Genomic DNA, 23,566 nt, shown 5'->3' with positions numbered 1-23,566 from the left:
TCAAAGAAAAATCCCTGTGTATCCTCAAAAGAGCTAGGTCTTAAATTGTATTTGAGGTTTTAAATCTATGGAATGTTAACTTCAAAGGACTGAAATAACAGTAAATAAGCATATGATTTAATGTACTGGTCCCATACTATTGGAGATGCATAAAAAAAAATCTATGTGTAAAGAATTACCATTAGAGTTTCCAACAAAAAAAAATCTGTGCACAGATTATACAGGTCGCACTATTCTGTCCCAAGTTGGTGAATGGTCCTAGACCCCAATAACACTAATATTCATGAAATACTTCTGATGCCAGAAATCTAATCCCATCTCTACACAAACAAGTCATATCATTCCTCCAGGCTGTAGTTTACTTGTTCCTAAAATGAAGAGATAGTGGTGAATCATAGATTTTCCGGTTGCGTTTCCTAGAATTCTTAAGCATTGGAGCAGGAAGGAGGAGATGCCACCCCAGCCTTGCTGGCACCAGAACAGCACCACTTTTGTCTGTTTTCTATTGGGGGTTCCAGTTGTGGATAAGAGCACAGGCTGTGGAGCCAGATATGCAAATATTCTCAGTTCTCCCACTTATATGTCCTTGGCAAGTTACTTAATTTTTCCATGCCCCAGTTTTCTCCCTGTAAATGAGGATAATATTAGTACCCTCTCATAGGGTCATTGATTTATAGAATGCTTAACTCAGTGCCAAGCATGTGGTAAGCACTCAGGAAACGTTACCTACACTATTCTTACTTTATTAAAAAAAGAAATGTTCTCTACTTCTAAACAATTTTATTGATGGTAATCTAGATATTTTAAAGTTCCATGTTAAAGTGTTTTCAAGTCATTTCAGTGAGATTCTTAAAAATCCTTTGTAAAGCTGAAAAAGGCTGTGGATGAGAGGTGAAATTTAATAAGGCTTTCAATTTCTGGGGGTTTCCTTTGTGTCCTCAATTCTGCTAATCGGAACCCAGACAACTTCCAGTATCTATCAGTTCTGCCTTGTAAGTCTACCTACAAGATGACTTTATCTTACTCTAAGACCCTTTGTGGTTGAGATTTATCCATGAATAAACTACTATACCACTTGTTTTAAAGTCTGATTTAGTAAGTGTGATTGGAGACAAATTTGTATACTTAAGGAAAGAATTTTTTCAATGTGAATTATAAGACTAATGTGAAGAAAAAGCTATTTCTCTAAGTCCATTTAATACTTTTCTTTTATATTTTTATGTTCTTTGGAGAGGTTAGTCATGCTGCCACATCTGAAATTAAGTGAGCTCTAGACTTTGTAGAAGTTGCATATGCTATGGTGAGAAAAACAATGTATTGGGGTCAGAAGTTCTCACGCCACCTACAAGCAGTGCAACCTTCTGACAAGTCACGAAAACGTTTGGGGCTTCAGTTCCTTTTAACATGTGGACTTCTTCACTAGATTACCTTTAAGAGCATCTTAATGTTGTGACATTGTTTCAGTGATATATGAATTTCTTGTACTTAAAGACTACCTGAGTGAAAAAATACAGAAAGCAACCAAGTCTGCCAGATGCTTTCCCTTGTTTTTGATTTAATCCTCATAACTATCCTGTGTTATAGGTGGTATCATCCCTACTCTGCAGATAATGATAGCGACCATTTTTTGAACACTGTGTGCCAGGCACTGTGCTAAGCACTTTACAGACACTATCTCACTCAGTCCTCCCAACAACCCAATGAGGTGGGTACTATTATCCCCATTTGTCAGATGAGGAAACCAAGTGTTAGGTTATAGACATTGATCAGGATCATACACGGCTAGTACTTGGCAGAGTTTGGATTTCAAACTAAGATTGTTCCAATTCCAAAGCCAGTTCACTTAGCCATTGTGCAATACTGCCAGTCTGAGAATGAAAACACTAAATTACAGAGCAATCAAGAGCTATGAAATGGCAGAATCACTGTTTGGGCCCTTCCCCCCCCATTCTGATTTCTGTGTATTTCCCAAAATATTATAGGAAGTATGTTATTTGAATTTGTCAAGTCAGTGACTGTAGAACTAGTATCAATTTCTTTTATAGTTATTTGACTTTAATTGCCACTGGCAGATTTAGTGTACTTGTGTAGCATATCAGGGCAATGAGAGTATTGGTTTTCTTTTTCTCTGTCTTTAGCTACTACATTTTCATGTATCCATATAAAGGTGCCTTCCAGCAGCAGTAACAGGTGAAGGTCCATGCTGAGAGTATTAGCAAACTGTGCAAGGTCCTATCCACCTGTTATTAAAATTTCAAAATTCAGTGCTGTCTGGTTAATTAAAATTGGTCCTGTCTGTTCCATGGTACTGACTAGATTTTAACCTACCCAAATGTCAGGGATGCAGTGAAGTTTTGCTATTTTCCCACATACAAAGTGATTTGTCTAGATGTCAAATTTCTATCTTTGCTCAGATTTTCCAGGTTTTTTAATTTGATGCTCAAATGCTCTTTAATTTTTCAGATTGAGCCAACACCTGAAGTAACCAATATATTTCTCTTTGATATTAATAGGTATCATTAATATTTGATACAAAACACCAGCCTTCAGTACCAGTTGGGCAGCTCTGGGTGGAACTGCTGCGATTCTATGCTTTAGAATTTAATTTGGCTGATTTAGTGATCAGTATCCGTGTCAAAGAATCAATATCTCGAGAATCAAAGGATTGGCCCAAAAAGCGCATTGCCATTGAAGGTATCTCAAAATGTTTATTCTTTTTTTATTTTATTATTTTTTTTAAGGTACCAGTCTAACAGCATGCTTTTATTTCAGTCTCTTTTCAGCTCCTACTTGTAAGGTAGGCCTGACCTCAAAGGTGAACTAAATAATTAGGATCTTGCATGTGTTACAGTGAGTCATCTAAAAGGATCAAAAGGTTTATCCTGAGTTTTTGAAGAACTATAATGAAATATCTTAATTTTTAAGCAACTTGAATAATGGTTAGCTGAGTTCTTGCTTTCTTTGTGAATTGCTTAACAGCTTAAATGCTTAATGTTTTTTCCCAGTGATCTGAGTTTCCATTTCCTGCTGTTCTCTCTCCTGGATTTTTAAATTCAGTCCTTTCATGGGTTATTGTTAATATTGTTTAGTTTTGCAGAGATGAAAAAAATACTTTTTCTTGTGAAGACTGACATTCTTAGTTGGATGACTCTCCAGTAAAGGGAACAGATAATTATTTTTTTAAGTAGTAATCAGTAACTTACTCATTAAAAACACATTTTTAGTGAAGGCTTCTTTAACTGAAGTCACTATATGAAAGACACACTGATGTGCCCTGTAGATGTCATTAAATGGACTATCTCTTCTCAGCTTTGCAAAGTCAGGAGGTTGAAACCCCTCTAGAAATCTTAATTCTCCTCCTTTAATAATTTACAGAATTTCCTAAATGGAATTCTCTTATTTTTGCTTGATTTTTTTTTTTCAAGCTTTATGTTGCATAAGAGGGTTTTTTGCAATTTGCATAAATTCTGTGTGCAGTCATGGGGATCTCACATTTTTAAACCCTCCCCTGCAGTTTCTCTGGCTCAGCTCTTCTGGCCAATTGCCTAACCTGCTGGAGTTCTAGGGGAGGAGAAAAGATTGAGAGAAGTGGTGTCTCCTCCTGGTGCCTCCCTCTCGCCCCTGAAATTCAGTCCAGCCAATTCAGTGATGGGGCTTCCCAGGGCAGAAGAGTGGAGGTAAGCTCGACAAACCACAGGGCTTGGCTGAGTGGGGAGGCAGAGCACTCAGCAGCAAAGCCTATAGGGAAGACCTGACTTCCTGAGGGCACGATAAACACACTAATGACATCTTTCCTACCACCGCAGTCACGGCAGAATAGGGAAGGGGTACTGGTTCTGTACAGGATGGGTTCTCTTCGTAGAACAGATGTTTCAGAAAACATTGCTTTTTGTTCTTATACTGTGTCTTATTCTCTACCTGCATTTTTTCTTTATTTAAGCATATAAGATATAAACTTCACTGTTGTTTATTTGTTATCTATTTTTATTTGCAGCAGGCTAATTTTTAGAGCATGAAATAGAAATATATTAAGTGGTATATTTGTTTTTTCATTGTTATTGTTACAGATCCCTACTCTGTTAAAAGAAATGTGGCAAGGACCCTAAATAATCAACCTGTGTTTGAATATATACTTCACTGTTTAAGGACGACATATAAATATTTTGCTCTTCCACACAAACTTGCAAAATCCAGCCTTCCAAAGCCTCTGAGCACAGTTACGAGTATTTCAGAACATTTTAAAGAAGTAATAAATCATGATCCAGATGTGCAAGCAAAAGACGATAAGCTCAACAATTCAGTTTTGGCTCAAGGCCCTGGTGCTACTACCATTTCAACTGAAAATGCATGCAAGGCACAGCCACTTTCTCTTAAAGAGATTGCTGAAAGCTGTGGAAGCCCACCAGCTGAGGAAATTGGAAATGTACACATCAGGAAATGCACACATCTGGGAAACTCCAGCTGTATCCAGGCAGAAGTCAATTGTGATAATTATGAGGATATTAAAGTACACCATCAAGAAACCGGAAGTAAAGATGAGAAAGAGAAAATCAGAAAGAAGGGAAAGCATCCTTTGACTGCTGATGACCCCGGTATAAGCAGTAATGAGTGTGGAGAACTTACAATTGGCAGCAGCCCATGTAATTATGAGACAGATAGCATTTTGAATTTAGAAGGCCTCCAAAATCCTACAGCCAAAGTGTGTGATGGATTTGTTACTTTTGATGACAAGATTGATCTTGATGAAGAAAGTGTAGAAGGTACTGATGAGCTAGAAGACTCTTTAAACCACTTTGTCCCTTTAGTCCAGTGTCAAACATCTGAAATCATTCACTTTGATGAAGAAGAGGAGGAAGATGAAGAGGAGGAGGAAGAACCCAGGCTCACCATTAACCAAAGGGAAGATGAGGATGGCATTGCTAATGAAGATGAGCTGGACAATACCTATACTGGATCAGGTGATGAAGATGCTCTTTCTGAAGAGGATGATGAATTAGTTGAGCCCGCTAAATATGAAGACTTGAAAGAATGTGAAAAAAATGTAGATGGAGCTCTACTTATGGAACTTAATAAAATAAATCTTAAAGAAGAAAATGTACGTGAGGAAAATTCACCAGTGGACCAGTCTGATTTCTTCTATGAATTTAGTAAACTTATCTTCACCAAAGGCAAGGTAATCAGGAGACTTTAAACAATTTTAATACATGTAATTTCAATTTTCAAACACAAGAACATAATTCTCCCTGTTTTGGGTGTGGTTAAGAAGTTTTGCCTTTGTCCTAATACAGCCACTTCCTTCCACTTTACATTCCTTCCAATCAGATTTGTAGGAATCTGCATAGGAGGAATGGAAAGCTGATGATAGTAACTATCCTTTTCTCCTGATGACATCATAAGGATGCTTCTCTCTCAGATCATTTAATGGCTTCATTTCTTTGGAAAGTGAAGAGTAGGCTTTGTACTTCAAAAATAAAAAAGATCCAGGCATGTAATCTCAGCCACTCAAGGGGCTGAGGCAGGAGGGATCGTAAGTTCAAAGCCTGCCTCAGCAACTTAGCAAGGACCTAACCAACTTAACGAGACCATGTCTCAAAATGAAAAGTATAAAGGGCTGGGGATGTTACTCAGTAGTTAAGTGCTCCTAGGTTCAATCTGCAAGACCAAAAAAAAAAATAAATAAATATTCTAAATCCCATTATTTGGCAAATAAAGTTTTCAGTGTTATTTTGCTTTGCCATATTCCTACAGTCTCCCACAGTTGTGTGCAGCTTGTGCAAACGAGAGGGTCATCTAAAGAAGGACTGTCCTGAAGACTTCAAAAGAATCCAGCTGGAACCTTTGCCACCACTAACACCCAAGTTTTCAAATATCTTAGATCAAGTTTGTTTCCAGTGTTACAGTAAGTTATTCACATTTCTTTTCATTTGTCAGAAAAGTAAATTGACTTTTTGTTGTTGTTGTAGTTGTTACTGGAAATTGAACCCAGGGGTGCTTTACCACTGAGCCATATTCCTGGTCCTTTTTATTTTTCTATTGAGACCCTTGCTAAATTAAGGGTCACTCTTAAGTTGCTGAGGCTGGCTTTGAATTTGAGATCCTCTTGCTTCAGTGTGACATGCAGGTCCCATTTGGGACACACAATAAGTAATCATTAAAGAAAGAAGGAAGGAATATCTTTTTAAGTTGTTTGTTTTTTCTGTTTTATTTGTGCTGCAGATTGAACCCAGGGCTTTCCACATGCTTAACTCATGCTTTATCACTGAACTACTTAATCTTAAGACTTAAAAAGTCTTAAGATTAAAATAGTATATTAGCTTTTCCAACTAATAGATTACATTCCTTGAAATGTTTTCCTAGATGCATTTTTCATGACCAGAAGTATTCTCTCACAAAGGAATAACTGTACATATTGCCCCCTCCCTTGGGGAGCAGTAAATCTTTAGAGATTTGCAAGACATGATAAAAGCAATGTTTAAAAGCAGTGTTGTAGCAAAGAAACTTGTTTTTATATCTTTAATCCAACAGCTCCAAAATTTGAGCACAGAATCCTTTTTAGTTAACATTAATTCATAGTGCACATAACATGACAGCCCTTTAAGGAAGAGTAGAGTTTGGGGGAGCATTGGTATAGAGAGGTTTCAAGTCCTACAATGAGAAAATTTTGCAATAGAGACATTTTACTGCTTAGAATGGAGAACTTAATGCTTCATATTGCTACATCTTGAGGTGTCCATCTATGCTGAAAAATAATTTTTTAAAAACTTTTGAGATATTATCAAAAGCCTTCTCAAATTCCTAGACTCAATGATCCTCCCACCTCAGCTTCCTGAATAACCGGGACTATGGTGTACACCATCATGCCTGGCTGCCAGGGATTTAAAAATGGAAACAAAAACTTTTTGGTGGTTTAAATCTATAAAAGAAAACTAGGTTCTCTTTAGGAAAAAATATGGACATGCTCACAAATTTTTGGATTCACTCTTTGAGGTCTCTCTAAAACCCAGGTACAGAGCCTGTCTAAATTAGTTTTCATTTTAAGAGTAGTTCTTTCTAATAGACTCTTCTGTTAAAGAAACAAAAGATTATTTTACATTACAAATGTTATCTGGGCAAAGGCACAAAAATTAGGGTGTTTTTTTTTTTTTTTGATAGGTAAGAGCAGATTTATGTTTTATTTATTTATTTTTTTTATTGTTGGTTGTTCAAAACATTACATAGTTCTTGACATATCATATTTCACACTTTGATTCAAGTAGATTATGAACTCCCATTTTTACCCCGTATACAGATTGCAGAATCACATCAGTTACACTTCCATTGATTTACATATTGCCATACTAGTGTCTGTTGTATTCTGCTGGTGTTTTCTTTAAACCTTAGAAGTCTTACTTTCAGCTTTTTAAAAAAAAAAAAAAGTCATCAGTCTTTTTCTCAATGTGTCTATTTATTTTAAACAGAGGATTTTTCTCCAACTATTTTAGAAGATCAGGCTCGTGAACATATCCGGCAAAACTTAGAAAGTTTCATAAAACAGGACTTTCCAGGTAAATGATATATTTTTTTTAATCCTTAAAAAAGGTAATGTGACCTTCCTTTCAAAAGAGTACATGTATTATGAGCATACTAATTTTGAGAATAACATCTTGCAATGATTGTGGGTTTGGAGTTTCAATTGCTTTGTGTTATACCTAGGATGGTCTTTGGTGCACCAAATCCTGGTTTATGAACAGAAAAGAAAGTACAGTGCAGAATTTATTCTAATAGATACCACAAGTGAATTTCACTTAATATTACATTTGTAATCAGAGTTCACACCTCTAAAATATGCATTTATTTAGAAAGGAGTGATACATTATTAAATGTGTTGAAATGATCTCCATTTTGTTTGAAATGTCACCTAGTAATCTTTCATGATATATACAGCTTGTATATTAAAGTAAACTTGGAAAAAATATTTTTAAAATAAATAAATAGTTAATAAAAAATTATTATGAGATAGGATAGTTAACACCTGGGTATATTTGATTCATGAGAGGGTCATTTTGGTCAAAATATTAAATGTACTCAGGTAATTAGTTATTACTTTTCATGTATCCCTAACAGGAACTAAATTGAGCTTGTTTGGCTCCTCCAAAAATGGATTTGGTTTTAAGCAGAGTGACCTTGACGTCTGTATGACAATTAATGGACATGAAACTGCTGAGGTACAGTGACCACATAAAACTTGCATTTGCTGTGGCAGTGTGATTTGAACTATCTTGACTGATGGTACAGCTTGGTATTTTCCAAATTTATCAAGGCATGCCATATGGAGTGTGCCATTTGGCACACCCTCTAGCCAAATACATTAAACTTAGAGGTGAATATGAAGAATAGATTGCCTTGTACTTTCAACTTTTAGTATGAATTAGATTTGAAAGTGACCACTGGGAATTCTACAAAGCCAAACCAGCTTTCCTGGTGTTCCATTGGCCTGGCTACTAGACTGACCTGGATATGCATATCTATACGTTATCTATAAGGTTTTTATTTTGTTTTTGTTTTAAATCAGGCAGGCAGTGTGGTATAAATGATGAGTGCTACCTTTATAGTCCAAAGACCTGGATTTGAGACAACTTGGTTTTTTCAGTACCTAAACATGTGGTCTTTGGTCCATAGCTATAAAATGGAAATAATAACTTCTATCTCTTGCTTTAGGAGATCATAGTGCACATCAGCTTGGTTTTTATATGTCAGGAGATAGCAAATTTTGGCCTATGGACTGAATTCAGCTCACAGCCTGTTTTTGTAAATAAAGTTGTATTAGAACAGAGCCACGCCCATTCATTTATGTATTGTCTATTTAGTTGGTTTGTGTGTGTGTGTGTGTGTGTGTGTGGTGCTGGGAATCGAACCCAGTGGCTCAGTGCCTCACGCATGCTAAGTAAGCACTCTACCATTGAGCCATAACCCCCAGCCCTATGTTTTGTCTATGTCTGTTTCTCTACATGACTGGGAGTTTAATACTTATAACACATGCTTATGTGGCTCACAAAGCAGAACAAATTTGTCAGCCTCTGATGTATATAGGAAGGCACTTACATAAAAATTATATAAATTCTGAGATGTGCTGAGTTCCTATTCGTTTTTGTTTGTTTTGTTTATTTCTGTTTTTATTATTTTTATTTTTGATAAGTGGTGCTGAGGGACTTGAACATGCTAAATAAGGGCTCTTACCTCTTAGCTACACCCCAAGTCCCTATTTTTTAAATTTGTAACAGTAGTCCAAAGGCTCTATATCCAGAAGAGTGCTGCTACTGTTCTCAAGAGCTTTCTTTTTTTTTTTAAAGAGAGAGTGAGAGAGAGAGAATTTTTAATATTTTTATTTTTTACTTCTCGGCAGACACAACATCTTTGTTGGTATGTGGTGCTGAGGATCGAACCCGGGTCGCACGCATGCCAGGCGAGCGCGCTACCGCTTGAGCCACATCCCCAGCCCAAGAGCTTTCTTTGCCTTCCTTTCGAGTTCACATTTTGAAGATGTAACAGATTTGGAAAAAAGGACAAAAATGATCTGCCCAGAATTTGGTGAATAAAATGAATAAGCAAGATTAGGTCTTCCGTATGGAACAACCCTATTATACAACCTCAAGATTAATTAATTAATTTTTTTAAGAGAGAGAGAATTTCTTAATATTTATTTTTTTTAGTTTTTGGTGGACACAACATCTTTAGTTTATTTGTATGTGGTGCTGAGGATCGGACCCAACGCCCCATGCATGCCAGGCGAGCGCGCTACTGCATGAGCCACATCCCCAGCCCGAGATTAATTTTTTTAACCTAGTATATAAACTAATTTGGAAGGCATTTCTAAAGTGAAATTCCAAATATGTTCTGGGATGTGTACAGTCATCAAAAGGGCTTACATTGATAGGGACTGTGAATGTGTTTTTAAGTATGAATTATTAGAAATATTATTCTTATTTGCTATATTACCTTAATTTTCTGCATTATAATTTTGGCTAATCCAGTGGGGAAATAATGTGAGCTTAATCACTATCCACAGCAAGTTATCAACTCTTAAACTATAATTAAGATTTTACTTGGAATTAATAAGATAAGGCATAGAAGCCCCTTCTTATATACTCTGGCACATAGGGTACTTCTGAGAGAGATAATTACATAGCAAAATGGAAGTCCTCATCCATGGTTCAGAGACTTTTCAAGAAGCTCTCAGTCCATGGCTTCCTGACTAATTTTAACCTTTTTTACACCTTCAAAAGCAATTAGAACATAGGATGTGTGGCAGTTTTTGCATATTTAGAATATTTCCTATGGATACTGACTGATTCTCAACTAAAAGTGAAAAACATATAATGAGTTTCATTATATCTGAAGACAGTTTCATTATATCTGAAGAACCTGTCTTACAATTTTGATTAATATTTGTGTCATCTTTGTTGCAGGGGTTGGACTGTGTAAGAACTATTGAAGAATTGGCAAGAGTCCTTAGAAAACATTCAGGTACCTCTAAATATTTGTTTCGAAAAATACTATAACTTTTTTAGTGTTTCGTGTTCTTAGAATTTATTTTTATTAATTTTTTTATTTTTTAGTTGTAGGTGGACACAATATCTTTATTTCATTTTTATGTGGTGCTGAGGTTTGAACCTAGTGCCTCACGTGTGCTAGACAAGCACTCTATCACTGAGCCATAACCTCAGCTCCATGTACTTATAATATATTAATGCCTATAAAGCAATATAGTGACTCATTTTATAAAATACTTACAGTATTAGTGTCCTTAAAAAATATCATGATTAAGTATGAAAGACTGGGGAGTTGGTGATAATTTGTGTGCATATTGTTCCCTAGCTGAGTTTTGTGCCTGTGTGTATGTGTGTGTGTGTGTGTGTTCCCCCCAAGACAAAGTATATACCAGACAGGAAATTTTGGAAATCATTTTACTTATTGATATCATATAAATCAAAGTATAGAAATTATTAAAACCTCATAAGTGTAGTGAAGAGCATCTTGGCCTAGGCAATTTTATTCATAGCTGTTCTGTTCGTCAAGCTATTATAACCCTGAGCCAGGGTTCACTTTGCTTGATCTGTTTTATCAATAAATTAAGAAAAGTGAGAAATCATTTACAACTGTAAAATATATGAATTTTTAAATTGTTTGCAGAGCTAAAATGCCATTAACATATTCTTTTGCTAGTGGGGCATCTATCAATGCTATGTAAACCTGAGAGTCCAAGAGTGATACCAAGAATTAAGCAAAATTGTAAGGAATTGTTTGAAAGAAGTTGAGGACTAAACCTTAATTTCAGTGGGTAGAAAATAAGGGCTGAACATGGGAGCTTTGGAGTTGATAAAATAGAACCAGTTTGATTTACTATGAATAAATGCTAGGACAAGGTTCTATGTATTATAGTGGCCAATGGTGTCTAATTCCTGAATGGGAAGGAGTTGGAGAAAATGGTTTATCTAATTTAGAGGTGATAGAGAAAAGTATTTGGTAGATATTCTGAAATCAGACTCTTCTGAGGGGTGTTTTGTTTTTGTGTTAAAGGGAATTGAATTAAAGGGCAGTCTACCACTGAGCTATATTCTCAGCCCTTTTCATTTTTTATTTTTATTTTTTAATGTTTTTATTAGTTGCTCAAAACATTACAATGATCTTGACATATCATACATTTGATTCAAATGGGGTACATAATCTCATTTTTTATTTTGAGAAATGTTCTCACTAAGTTGCTACGGCTGGTTTACAACTTGCCATCCTCCTTCCTCGGCCTCCCAAGTATCTGGGCCTGGCTCTTTGGTTTTTTTGTTTCCGTTTTTAAAATTTTTTGTTTTGTGATGCTGGGGATTGAACTCAGGGCCTTCTGCATCTAAAGCAGGTACTCTTTTTTTGTGTGTGTGGTACTGGGGATTTATCCCAATTGATCCCACAGCCTTGTTAGCAGCCCCTCCCCCACCACCCGGCTTTAAATCCTGGTTTCCCATTTTCAGGCTGTGTGATCCCAATACCTCACTCAGCCTCATTATAAACACCCAGTTCCTCATCTGTATAGCACCGTATATTCTGAGTATTCAGTAAATCCAAGCTTCCTCACTTCTCTTCCCTGTTAATATAAGTTAGTTCTCTCTGTTTCCCACACAGATCTATCTTTCTTTCTTTTAATATTTTTAGTTGTAGATGGACACAATACCTTTATTTTGTTTATTTAATTTTATGTGGTGCTGGGGATTGAACCCAGGGCCTCATACATGCTAGGCAAGCTCTACCACTGAACTACAACCTCAGCCCCTTACAGACTTTTCATCCTGAAATTACTTTTACCATTTACATGCTTTTTACCTGAGTTCTTTTTTTTAATATTTATTTTTTTTTTAGTTGGACACAATAGCTTTATTTCTATTTATTTATTTTATGTGGTGCTGAGAATCGAACCCAGAGCGTCACACGTGCTAGGCAAGTGCTCTGCTGCTAAGCCGCCATCCCCAGCATCACAATACCCCAGCCCCTTTACCTAAGTTCTGTAATGTGATAACTGTATATCTGCCCTTTAAACATCACCACTTAGCACTCTCAGGAAATTCATACTCCTACATATAATAGACTCATTTTTCTCTTTACTTCCTTCCTTCTGTTGGTTCCACCACTGCTACCTGTCCTTCCTTCTGAATCCTCTTTCTGGATTTTCAACATTGGTATCTTTAGAATCACCAAATTGGGTGAAGTGATTATTAGTCTGACGTAGTCTATTCAGGAGAGGTTTGGAATCATTTGTGCCTTGTTTGAATCCTAGGTTCACCATTTACCAATTGTATGTTCCTAAGTGGATTTCTGTGGGTCTCTGTTTCCTCATCTGTAAGATGATGGTGCTCAATCTAAGTTTGTGAAATACTCTTTGCATGCCCCTGGTAACACATTTTGTACTCAGAAAATAGTAACTCTTACTGTTAACAGCCCTTCTCCTCCTTAACATTTCTCCTCCCCATCCTGTCGTAGAGACTCAAGCATGACTTGCTTTCTCTCTGTATTTCCATTCTACCTTGATAGTTGAGGCCCAGATGTTTTTTTTTTTTTTTTAATAAGGGGCTGTCTTGCGTTCCATTGTCTCCAGTGCATCCATTGCTGAGGCATTGTTTAAATAAAGATTGTCAGTGATTTTTCCTCACACCAGTTTGTTGACTTCTCTTTATCTCTGAATGTCATTCTTAGCATGGTATATAGGGCTCTGGGTTCTTCCCAATTTCTTCCTCATCTCTCTTTATTCATGTTCCTTTCCCTCAATTCATTCTACTGCCTGCATAATTCCTTGTAAGATCTCTCGAGCCATTCTGTTTCAGACGTCTACCCTTTCTGAGTATAGTTTTTCTTGCCTGGTAAATCCCCTCAACCTACACACTATCGTTTGCACATTCTTTTCCTTCAAAGGCTAGATCAGGTAATTTCCTTCTCTTACTGAAATTGATTGCTTCCTGTTACCTTCATAACTTCTAGCTCCATGGCGAGTAGCTTGTTTCAAAGGATTCAGGTGATTGCCCATAGGGTTTCTTCCAAATTACATACAGTCATGAAGAGAATAGACAAAACACATACTGCAGATACTGTAGTTGTTTCCTCTGTTTTGGTGTTTATCAAACTAACAATCTCACATACATGCATGCACACTCGCACGTACACACACAAAAGGTCCGCTAAGTTCTAATTCAGTACAGTGAAACAAGCCTAAGTTATGTTGCATCATTTATGTTTATGTTGAAGTATTAGCTTACAAACCATTTTTTTATTCCCAGCTACTGTATTTAATCATACTATCTTATTTCCCAATCTAGGTCTAAGAAACATCTTACCTATTACAACAGCAAAGGTGCCAATTGTGAAGTTCTTCCATTCAAGAAGTGGTCTGGAAGTAGATATCAGTTTGTATAACACATTGGTAAGATTTTTTTCAGGGTTTTTTCTTTAAAAAGATTAAAAAGAATAACTGCCCCTTTTTAAAAACCTCAAGTTAAATGAGCCATTTATTTCGTGTTACTTATTCTTTGGAGAGATTTTTATGAGTACTTGCTGTGTGCTTGATCATGTTCTGAGGATAAGGATAGAGAATTTAGTTAATATGAATATTTACTTGAGCTGGAGAAGTAGGACAATGATAGAGCACTTGCCAGTATGCATAAGACCCTGGCTTCCATCCCCACTGCCACAAAAATTTTTAAAAACAAAGTATGCTATTCAACAGTTGGGGGAAAGAAATAAAAATTAAAAAATTATACACACACACACACACACACACACACATATTACTATTCTCTTCACTTAAAATGAGATCAGAGTGGCAAGCTTTTTTGTTTGGTTTGAATTTTGTGGTAATTTTGTGGTGGTGGTGGTTTTGGAGAGAACTATGTAACCATGGTGTCAGTCTTGCTGCAGGATTTTACAAAATTTTTCTGGTCCCTGAGATAATTTAATTGAAATAATGCCATGGAGCAAAGAGAAACTTTATATTTACTTAAAGTAAACTAATTATTTATTTTAATAGCTCCTTATTTTCTAGAACTTCAAAGTAAGGACATATTAACATAATGGAAGTCATCAGAACACGTTACTACAATTCTTTGTTTTTATCTAGTAAATTAACAAAGTGTGTTTTTGAAAAGAAAAGGTAATCTCAATCTAAATATGTTCTTCCTAAAATTAATTGTAAGTGACCATTTCCAGAATATTTCAGCTTAAAATATTTTTCTTCTAATTGATAGCCTTATAGTGTAATTTCCTTTTTAACAGGCCCTTCATAACACAAGGCTTTTATCTGCTTACTCAACCATTGATCCCAGAGTGAAATATCTGTGCTATACCATGAAAGTATTTACAAAGGTGAGTAAGCTTCTTGTTGTGATTTGTCAGGAAATTGCATTGCATCTTCAAATCTTGTTGAAAACAAAATCTGTATTTTTTAATGAAAAATAACCATGTCAGATGCTTCCTGTAACTTTGAGAAGCCCTATACAGGCAACTAAATTTTTGTTGTCTTAAATTTTACATAATAATCTGATCTTGCTTTTGGTTAATAGTTCACTGCTTCTTTGGGTTCAGTTTGGTTTGAATTGGGTTGGTTCATTTCATTGGGATATTTTAGATTTTGACAGTGTGATTTTTAGAAAAGGTAGAGGGTGGGATCTCACAAAAATCAAAGGGAAATCCACAGAGGAAAAGGACTGAGGGGTGAGAGGGAGGGAGGGGAAAGTGCTGGGGAGTGATATTGGGCAAATCATATTATAGGTGTGTGTGTATATATAAAAACAATTCCCATCATTATATACAACTGTGATGCGCCAATTTAAAAAAAAGGTGGGGAAAAATGTGATTTTTATATTAGTTCCCCAAATGAATATCTTATATTTAGTGATTATAGGATGGCTGCAAATTTAGTAGAAAACACTAGTGATCTTCCTTTGTCTTGCATTTTCCTCCACTTTAGATGTGTGATATTGGTGATGCATCTAGAGGCAGCTTATCATCATATGCATACACTCTTATGGTGCTATATTTCCTCCAGCAGAGGAATCCGCCAGTCATTCCTGTTCTTCAAGAGGTATTCGTTAAAGAACTTGTATTTCTCTTCTATAAAGCTGGGTGATCTCTCAGCCCTCTTCCTTCTCTAAAAGTCTGTGGCTCTGTAGTTAAATTTTAAACTATTTTCCTAGAAGTTTTTGTATCAATGCATTAAGTTTATAATCCATACTAATAGTTTAAAAATTAATTTCAGATATACAAAGGTGAAAAGAAACCTGAAATATTTGTTGATGGCTGGAATATTTATTTTTTTGATCAAATAGATGAACTGGTACGTATTTTAAGAGTAAAGATTTTCCTACATCCTTACTAAAAGTTAGCTATACTGTGCTATAATGTAGGTGGTCAACAACAATATTATTGCTTGTAACATTTATTTATATGATAATAATGAAAAATAACATTACAGATGTGTTCTTTGAAGAGAAAATATTTTTATTAAGCCAGGTGAGTTTCTAGGCACTATTCTGGTATTTCTGTAATGCCTGATAATTTCAAAGGGTTAGGTAACTTTATTACATGGGAACAAATATTTCCTCTGTGATTCTGTACCAATAATTTGGTAAGATTTTATTGAGATATAGAGACCTAATAATTCAGGTATCACCAAGGATCTTAGAATTTATTTCTGAATTTTCCTGCTGACATGTTCCGAGATATGTCACTGAAAACTCTGAGCTCTTTCTATCTTCAAGTCACAGAGCAGAAATTATAATAAATTCATTTAAGTTATATAATTACATTTTGATGTATTTAAACTCTTAGGTAATTAGAAACAAGTCCAAATTTACTTCCTAAGATGCAAATGAATATAGATATTAACACTTTGTTCTAGAGCATGATATCCTGTGTTCCCTTCTTTTTCTAGCCTATCTATTGGCCAGAATATGGAAAAAATACAGAATCTGTTGGGCAACTGTGGTTGGGACTTCTTCGTTTCTACACAGAGGAATTTGATTTTAAAGAACATGTTATTAGCATCAGAAGAAGAAGTCTGCTTACAACATTTAAGAAACAGTGGACTTCAAAATACATTGTTATTGAAGGTACAAGTAGAATTAAACTTCAAACTGAATAGAACACAGAGTTTGAACTATGAACACTTTTGTTCTTCCTAACAGTTCTGGGGCCTTTATGAGTTGCTGCCTGGATGTGCAGTATAGTCCTCCTGCTCTCATGACCTCATATGGACCTCTCACAAGTGTAAAAGGCTTTGTTTAGCATGAAAAATCTTATCATTGTTGACCATATATTGGAGAATAATAGTAGTAAAGGGAATGTAAAATAGCAGGACTTTTAAAACCTTACTAATTGAGGGAGTGAGGGTGCCATCAAGTTCTTTTTATCAATAGCAATAAAGATCTTGAAAATTAATTACATAAATATTGACATTTATTTTAATTTTTGAAGCCTTATTATCATGCTTTTTTTACATTACTTTCAGATGAGTTATAAATAATAGGCTAAACTGTATATAGAGAGAATATTCATGATTATATAACCATGATTATATAACCTATTCTAGAATTAAGAAATTTCAATTGTAGCAGTACTAATGTTTTTAACTGTATAATAGCTAATATAGTAATAATCTAATTCCACTATACCAAGCAAACAACCAAAAATACTACACATACTACAAACATCACCAGCATGACCAGACTGACCACGAGGGTAATATTCTCATAGCAGTTATTATTATAGGGTTAAGTTGAGTAAAGAGGAAACTGTTAGTCTAAATTCCAATATGATACATCTAAGATGTTTCCATTAGAAGCATAATGGGCTAGCAGAAGGGTGCCTCTTTACTCCTTTTGCCCATACAGTGTACATGTGATCCTACATTTTCTCAATGACAGTTTCCCTCAAAAAGGGTCCTTTCATTTTTCTTTCTTTGCTTGAATATTGTTTCAGGCATGTTAAATATTTATGCATAATGTCTAAATTATGAAAGATTGCATGCATATGGCAGTTTAGATCATCTATCAAGTAGTGGTTGGATTTAGAAATAATATATGTACTTCCATTTCATGCATTCAAACCTCATACACATCTTTAACATCTGCATCCTTTTCATCACTGCTGCCACTTTATGCATCATCTAAGAATATTTCAGAACACATCATATATATAGCCATCTAAGATGTTTGAGGCGCAGACATTTAAGAAGATATGGACTGTATTGCTTAAAAATGCATCATCCTATACTATACGATCTAAATATTATTTTAGCATACAGTATTTTTTTAATATACATATATTTAACTACAAAGACATTTTATAGATCAGTTACTACATTTCACTCTTCAGCATACAGATTAAACTGCCACTTGCTGGAGCATTCCCACATGTACTTTAAAAAGAACATGCCAAGAATTTTGTCTTTTGGTTGAGTCAACATTCATTTTGATGAAAATAGCAAATTGACCATGACATGTAAGACGAATAGCTAGACCATTACAGGTACTTCCCAAAGCTCAATTGCCTATTAATGTTCAAATAGACAATAATGTTAGCATGTCCTTTTCTGTTTGTTTATAAATGGGTCTGCTTCTTAGTAATATTAGAAATGTTTTGTAAAAGTAATCCGTAAATAATAATAATAATTCATGTTACTTTTTTGGTCATATGAGCAAATAAACTATTTACACTATTTTTTTTTTTTAATGATATGGGAGTTTTTACATGCAGCTTTTACTGGAAATTGTTTTTATTGGAAATTGTTTCCTAAGATCCAAGAAGTCACTCATATGCCATATGTCTTTGTGTATTTTAATTTTATCTTACAAGTATTTATCATCTACTTGGCAAATTATTTTTTAAAGGGATATTTAAGAGACTGGTTAGTTAACATAAGCATTCAGTGCTAAAATATGTTAAATATATTTGTGACTGCTATATACATTCAAAACTGGCTTCATTAGGTAATATCAGGTAAATGTATCTTCTGCGAACACTGTTTTTCTAGTATTAAGCAACCGGTCATCAGACATTCTAAAAAAGATTTAAATATAAAACAATACTGCAGCACTATCTTTTCTTTTCCTTAAACCAGGGATTAAACTTAGGGACACTTTACCACTGAGCCACATCCCCAGCCCTTTTTACTTTTTTGAGACAGGGTCTTGCTGAGTTGTTTAGGGCCTTGCCAAGTTGCTGAGGCTAGCTTTGAACTCTCAATCCTCCTGCCTCATCCTCTCAAGATGCTGGGATTACTGTTGTGCACCACTGTACCTGGCAACACACTCTTTTCTGATGAACACTTGTAGGGGCAAACTTGCCTTACTTATATTGAGGAATATCTATTACTTAGGTATATTGTGGATTTTAAGCTCATTTAAGAGGCAATCTTTTAATGCATTTACTACTAATAAGTAAAAAGTTGAGTTTCCTTGTTATATGAATGTCACTTCTTGAAAAATGTGGCATTTCTTATTTGATTATCTTATTTGCTGTCTTTAATTTTCTTTCCTTAGATCCCTTTGATTTAAATCATAATCTTGGAGCCGGATTATCAAGGAAAAGTACGTTACTTTATTTATAAATTTTAATAAAATCTCTTTTCCTTGTAAGCCATTTAATTGAGTTCTTACTCTTTTCTTCTTAGTGACAAATTTTATAATGAAAGCTTTTATCAATGGTAGAAGAGTATTTGGAATTCCAGTCAAAGGATTACCAAAGGATTATCCCTCAAAAATGGTAAGTGTCTGTTGGAAATGCCAGATTTAAAAAAAAAAAAAAAAATTTAAAGCGCCTAATTTGAACATTTTAAGCCTTTAGCTTGTACATATTGCTCCAGTAATAAATACTCAAAGTCTGGTGAATCTGGCCAAGACAAATGGTTATAATACAAACAAATTCCTAAGGAACTTTATTTTTAAAGTCCCAGCTTAGAGGCCAGTCATGAGAAACACAGAAAGAAGTAGAAAGAAATACAGTTTGAGTGGGGAAATTAATAATTTTACTGATGCTTCTTTTCCTTGATAACACAAACCAGCACTTAGATAGAGCAGCTTTTAAAATGAGAATGTAAAACCCACTCTAAACCCCTGAAGTGGCTTCTCAACAGAGAAAAAGGATTTAAGTTTGTTAAATTCTATTTCTCCCCCTTTGCCATCTTCTAGTCCTATTCTATGCCAGTGTGCTCACATCTAAGAACATCTAACCTTTGTGGGAATCTAGATTTTCTAGCCTGCTTGCAATGACTAATAAATCCCCTTGACAGGGCTAAAAGAATGACCCTCCCTTCCCTGTAGAACTACCTGTTCTCATATAGCCTGACACCCAGATTTCTGAGGAACCACCCTTATCATCAAAAATAAAGCAAAGGGGGCTGGAGGTTGTGGCTCAGAGATAGAATGCTTGCCTAGCATGCGCGAGGCATCTGGTTTGATCCTCAGCACCACATAAAAAAATAAAGATATTGTGTCCACCAGTAACTAAAAAATAAATATTTTTTTAAAAAAGCAAAATTACATTAAAAAAATAGAGGAAAATGATGGTTGGGAATAAAGTTTTTTTCCTCTGCATTTCCTTAATAAAGACTTTTTCTAATGAAAAAAAATATCTTGACTGATAAAATCATAATAATTATATATATTTATGGGGTAAAATGTGGTATCTATATATATGTACAATATGGAATGGCTAAATCAAAATTAATGTGTCTATCCCTTTACCTGTTTTTTTGTGTGTGTGTGGTGAGACATTTAAGATCTACTCTCTCAATTATTTTGAAATATGCCATACATTTTGTTTTTTGTCTTATTTTAGCTCAGTTGGACACAATACCTTTATTTTATTCTTATATGGTGCTGAGGATATAACCCAATGCTCCACATGTGTTAGGCGAGCACTCTATAGCTGAGCCACAACCCCAGCCCCTGCCATACATTATTATTATTTGTAATCACCTGCTTTGCAACATGTCTCAAAACTTATTTCTCCTGTCTGCCTAAAACTTTGTACCCTTATTCCCTCTCCCCCTTCTCCAATAGAGACATTTTAAATAAACCCTAAGCATATGGCTGTATAGGCACATTCATCATTTTGTGTTTTATTTCACATTAATAATTCATTACTTAGATAAATTTATGTTCTTCTAGGAATACTTTTTTGATCCAGATGTACTAACTGAAGGAGAGCTGGCCCCAAATGATAGATGTTGCAGAATTTGTGGGAAAATTGGACACTTCATGAAAGATTGTCCCATGAGAAGAAAGTAAGCAAATATTCAGAAAGGGTGGTTTTGTTTTCATTTTTCTTTTGTGCCACTTTTTAAATGTGATTCTGTTGTAGCAGAGAAAATAAACTTATGTGAAACTCAGCAGGTTTTAATAAATTTAAGATTTTTTTAAAAAATGAAAATGAAATAATTAAAACATGATTGTAAGTACAGAAAACTAAGGCTAACACTCAGTTGTAGAGATGACAGTCTTTCAGGCCTGATCTTTCCTAGTTTTGTTCATGGCCCTAATCATTAATTAGCCTCCAATAGGGATAGAAAAAGAAAGGAGGAGACTAAAACATTCATTCCTTTCATAGTGGTAAGAAGTTCAGAATCATTTCAATGAACAGTTAAGTAAGTTCCATCAGGATCTCACCTACATTTCTAATGTACAATAGCTGAGGTATAACATATTGGGATTTATATCCACTCACAGTTTACAGGAATATCGGATCCTTCATTTGTACTTGGCTTAACTTTAATAATTGCTATGAGTAGATAAGCTACTGAGCTAGGTCACCATGTTTTCTCATGATATTTGTGGGAGGACAGGGGAGACAGTTTTGGTTCCTTCTTTGGGACATATTATTGGTTTAGGGTGGTACTGGTGGTGTTTTTTAACTAGAAAGTAATATTCTTATTTAGAAACTTATTTTGCTATTCAAAATAAGTCATAATCTAGAATTTGAGGAGCTCTTTTATAGTGTTTTTTATTATTAAATCAGTGTTCAAAAAGGGCAAGCTAGAAATGATTTTGACATTTTAAAAAGATAAATCTTAACCATTTAAAAAATAACCATCTTTCCCTTGTGAACTTAAAAAGTTTCACATCCAAGTTTCCACTACCTAGTAAAGAATGTTAATATGCTGTTCAAGAAGTCAGCCCATGGATAATTTGAGTTACCACATCGGTATCAAAGCAGGCATTGAACTAAGTGCTGCAAAAATTGGTTTTACAGGGACTGGGGTTGTAGCTCAGTGGTACAGAACTTGCCTAGCACATGTGAGGCCCTGGGTTCAATCCTCAACACCATATAAAGATAAATAAATAAAATAAAGGTATTGTATCCATCTCTAGCTAAAAAAATATTTTTTAAAAAAATTGGTTTTACAGCACTACACAACCTTGAAAATGGAAAAGAAATATATATGTTTGTGTGTGTGTGTGTGTGTGTGGTGAGACATTCAAGATCTCCTCTCTCTGTTATTTTGAAATATGCCATATATTTTTTGTTGTTGAAAATGGAAAAACAACACACACACACACACACACACACACACACCAATAAGCCCTGAGGTACCACAGTCAGCTTTCTGTATCCATGGGTTCCACATCCTTTGAAAACTGCAGGTCAAAAGTATATGGAAAAAAACATATTTACATTAGATATGTATAGACTTGTTTTTTAATATTTCTTGTGAAATATAGTATAACAGCCATTTACATAGTATTTATGTTATTATAAGTAATCTAGAGACGATATAAAGTATAATAGGAGATATAACAAAAGGATTTGTATAAATTACATACAAGCACTGCACCATTTGATAAAAGGGTCTTGAGCATCTGTGGCTTTCGGTTTCCACGGGGAACTCTGAGACCAGATCTCCATGGATACTGATGTACAACTGTAGCTTCTTAACAGAGAAGATGGACTTAAGTCTATTGATATCTTCTATTCCTGATTATGTCCTAAACCTGGAATTATCTGGATATTTTGTAAGGTTTTTATTTAGATTTTTCCTATCAGTATAATATCTTCCACAGAGTGAGGCGACGGCGAGATCAGGAAGATACCCTGAACCAAAGATTCCCTGAGAACAAGGAAAAAAGAAGCAAAGAGGACAAAGAAATTCAAAACAAGTACACAGAAAGAGAGGTATCAACAAAAGAAGACAAACCCACACAGGGTGCAGCTCAGAAAGCCAAGCCAATGAGGGCAGCTGTTGACCTGGGCAGGGAAAAGATTCTCAGGCCACCCATGGAAAAATGGAAGAGACAGGATGACAAAGACTTAAGGGAAAAACGTTGTTTCATTTGTGGAAGAGAAGGGCACATTAAGAAGGAATGTCCACAGTTTAAAGGCTCTCCAGGTATGAATACATGTCAAACCTTGGTGTTTGCACTAATATCTCAAGGCGGACCTCCTTTTTAGATTTCTTTCCTATATATTTACCTAAAAAAGGAAGGTTTTTTTGTTTTTGGTTCTTTTTTTTCCCCAAAAAAAGGGAAGTCATCCCTTCCTTAAATTCTGATTCCTGGTTTTATTTAGAATCTTCTGAAAGTCATTTGGTAGGCTTTTCTAAGATTATTAGTGAAATCAATATGTACTAATCCCCAATACCTGTAAGTGTAGTCTTAATAACTAGAAAACAAACTACAGCTTGAGTTTCTCTGCTCAGTATGTGCACTTTTAAAATCAAAGCAGTGCCCAGCTACTAGGCAAGGCAGTGGCCAAAATTGTCTGAGAACCCAGAGTCTGGATATAGGTGAGCTACTTGTATTTTTGTTCATATATAAACAAGCACATGCATAGAAATGGGAACAGAAGGGAATATACTACACAGTTAGCAATGGTTATATTTGCTAAGGGGAATTATAGAGGAATTTATCTTTAGATCTTATCATTTTGGTAATTTTGACAAATGAGTATGATTATTCTTAGGATGCGGAAGAGATACATATTCAGGCATTAGTTCAAAAATCATACACAAATCTAATCCAGGTGCAATGGTGGCATATACCTGTAGTCCAAGCTACTCAGA

At 35.1% G+C, this 23,566-nt stretch overlaps 1 protein-coding gene across 10 annotated transcripts in view; it reads left to right on the top strand.

Annotated features, from left to right (window-relative positions):
- The window catches only part of TUT7 (terminal uridylyl transferase 7), a 60,851-nt gene that overhangs the window by 23,126 nt on the left and 14,159 nt on the right, over positions 1-23,566 (top strand). For 9 of the 10 annotated variants that reach the window (XM_081278779.1, XM_081278780.1, XM_081278785.1 and 6 more), the window contains exons 12-26: positions 2,514-2,694; positions 4,068-5,173; positions 5,749-5,899; positions 7,458-7,544; positions 8,104-8,204; positions 10,446-10,503; positions 13,833-13,936; positions 14,785-14,874; positions 15,479-15,592; positions 15,767-15,844; positions 16,442-16,619; positions 19,050-19,097; positions 19,181-19,272; positions 20,679-20,794; positions 22,569-22,894. In XM_081278779.1, the coding sequence (XP_081134905.1) occupies positions 2,514-2,694; positions 4,068-5,173; positions 5,749-5,899; positions 7,458-7,544; positions 8,104-8,204; positions 10,446-10,503; positions 13,833-13,936; positions 14,785-14,874; positions 15,479-15,592; positions 15,767-15,844; positions 16,442-16,619; positions 19,050-19,097; positions 19,181-19,272; positions 20,679-20,794; positions 22,569-22,894 (2,830 nt within the window). Of the gene's footprint in view, positions 1-2,513; positions 2,695-4,067; positions 5,174-5,748; positions 5,900-7,457; positions 7,545-8,103; positions 8,205-10,445; positions 10,504-13,832; positions 13,937-14,784; positions 14,875-15,478; positions 15,593-15,766; positions 15,845-16,441; positions 16,620-19,049; positions 19,098-19,180; positions 19,273-20,678; positions 20,795-22,568; positions 22,895-23,566 lie in introns of those variants that run through there. The other variant, XM_081278778.1, reaches the window with a different exon arrangement.

The sequence above is a fragment of the Spermophilus citellus genome (genome assembly GCF_964194105.1).
Source record: "Spermophilus citellus genome assembly, chromosome: 2".
NCBI lineage: Eukaryota > Metazoa > Chordata > Mammalia > Rodentia > Sciuridae > Spermophilus > Spermophilus citellus.
Note: the sequence above shows the minus strand (reverse complement) of the source record. Positions and strands in the feature narration are given on the sequence as shown.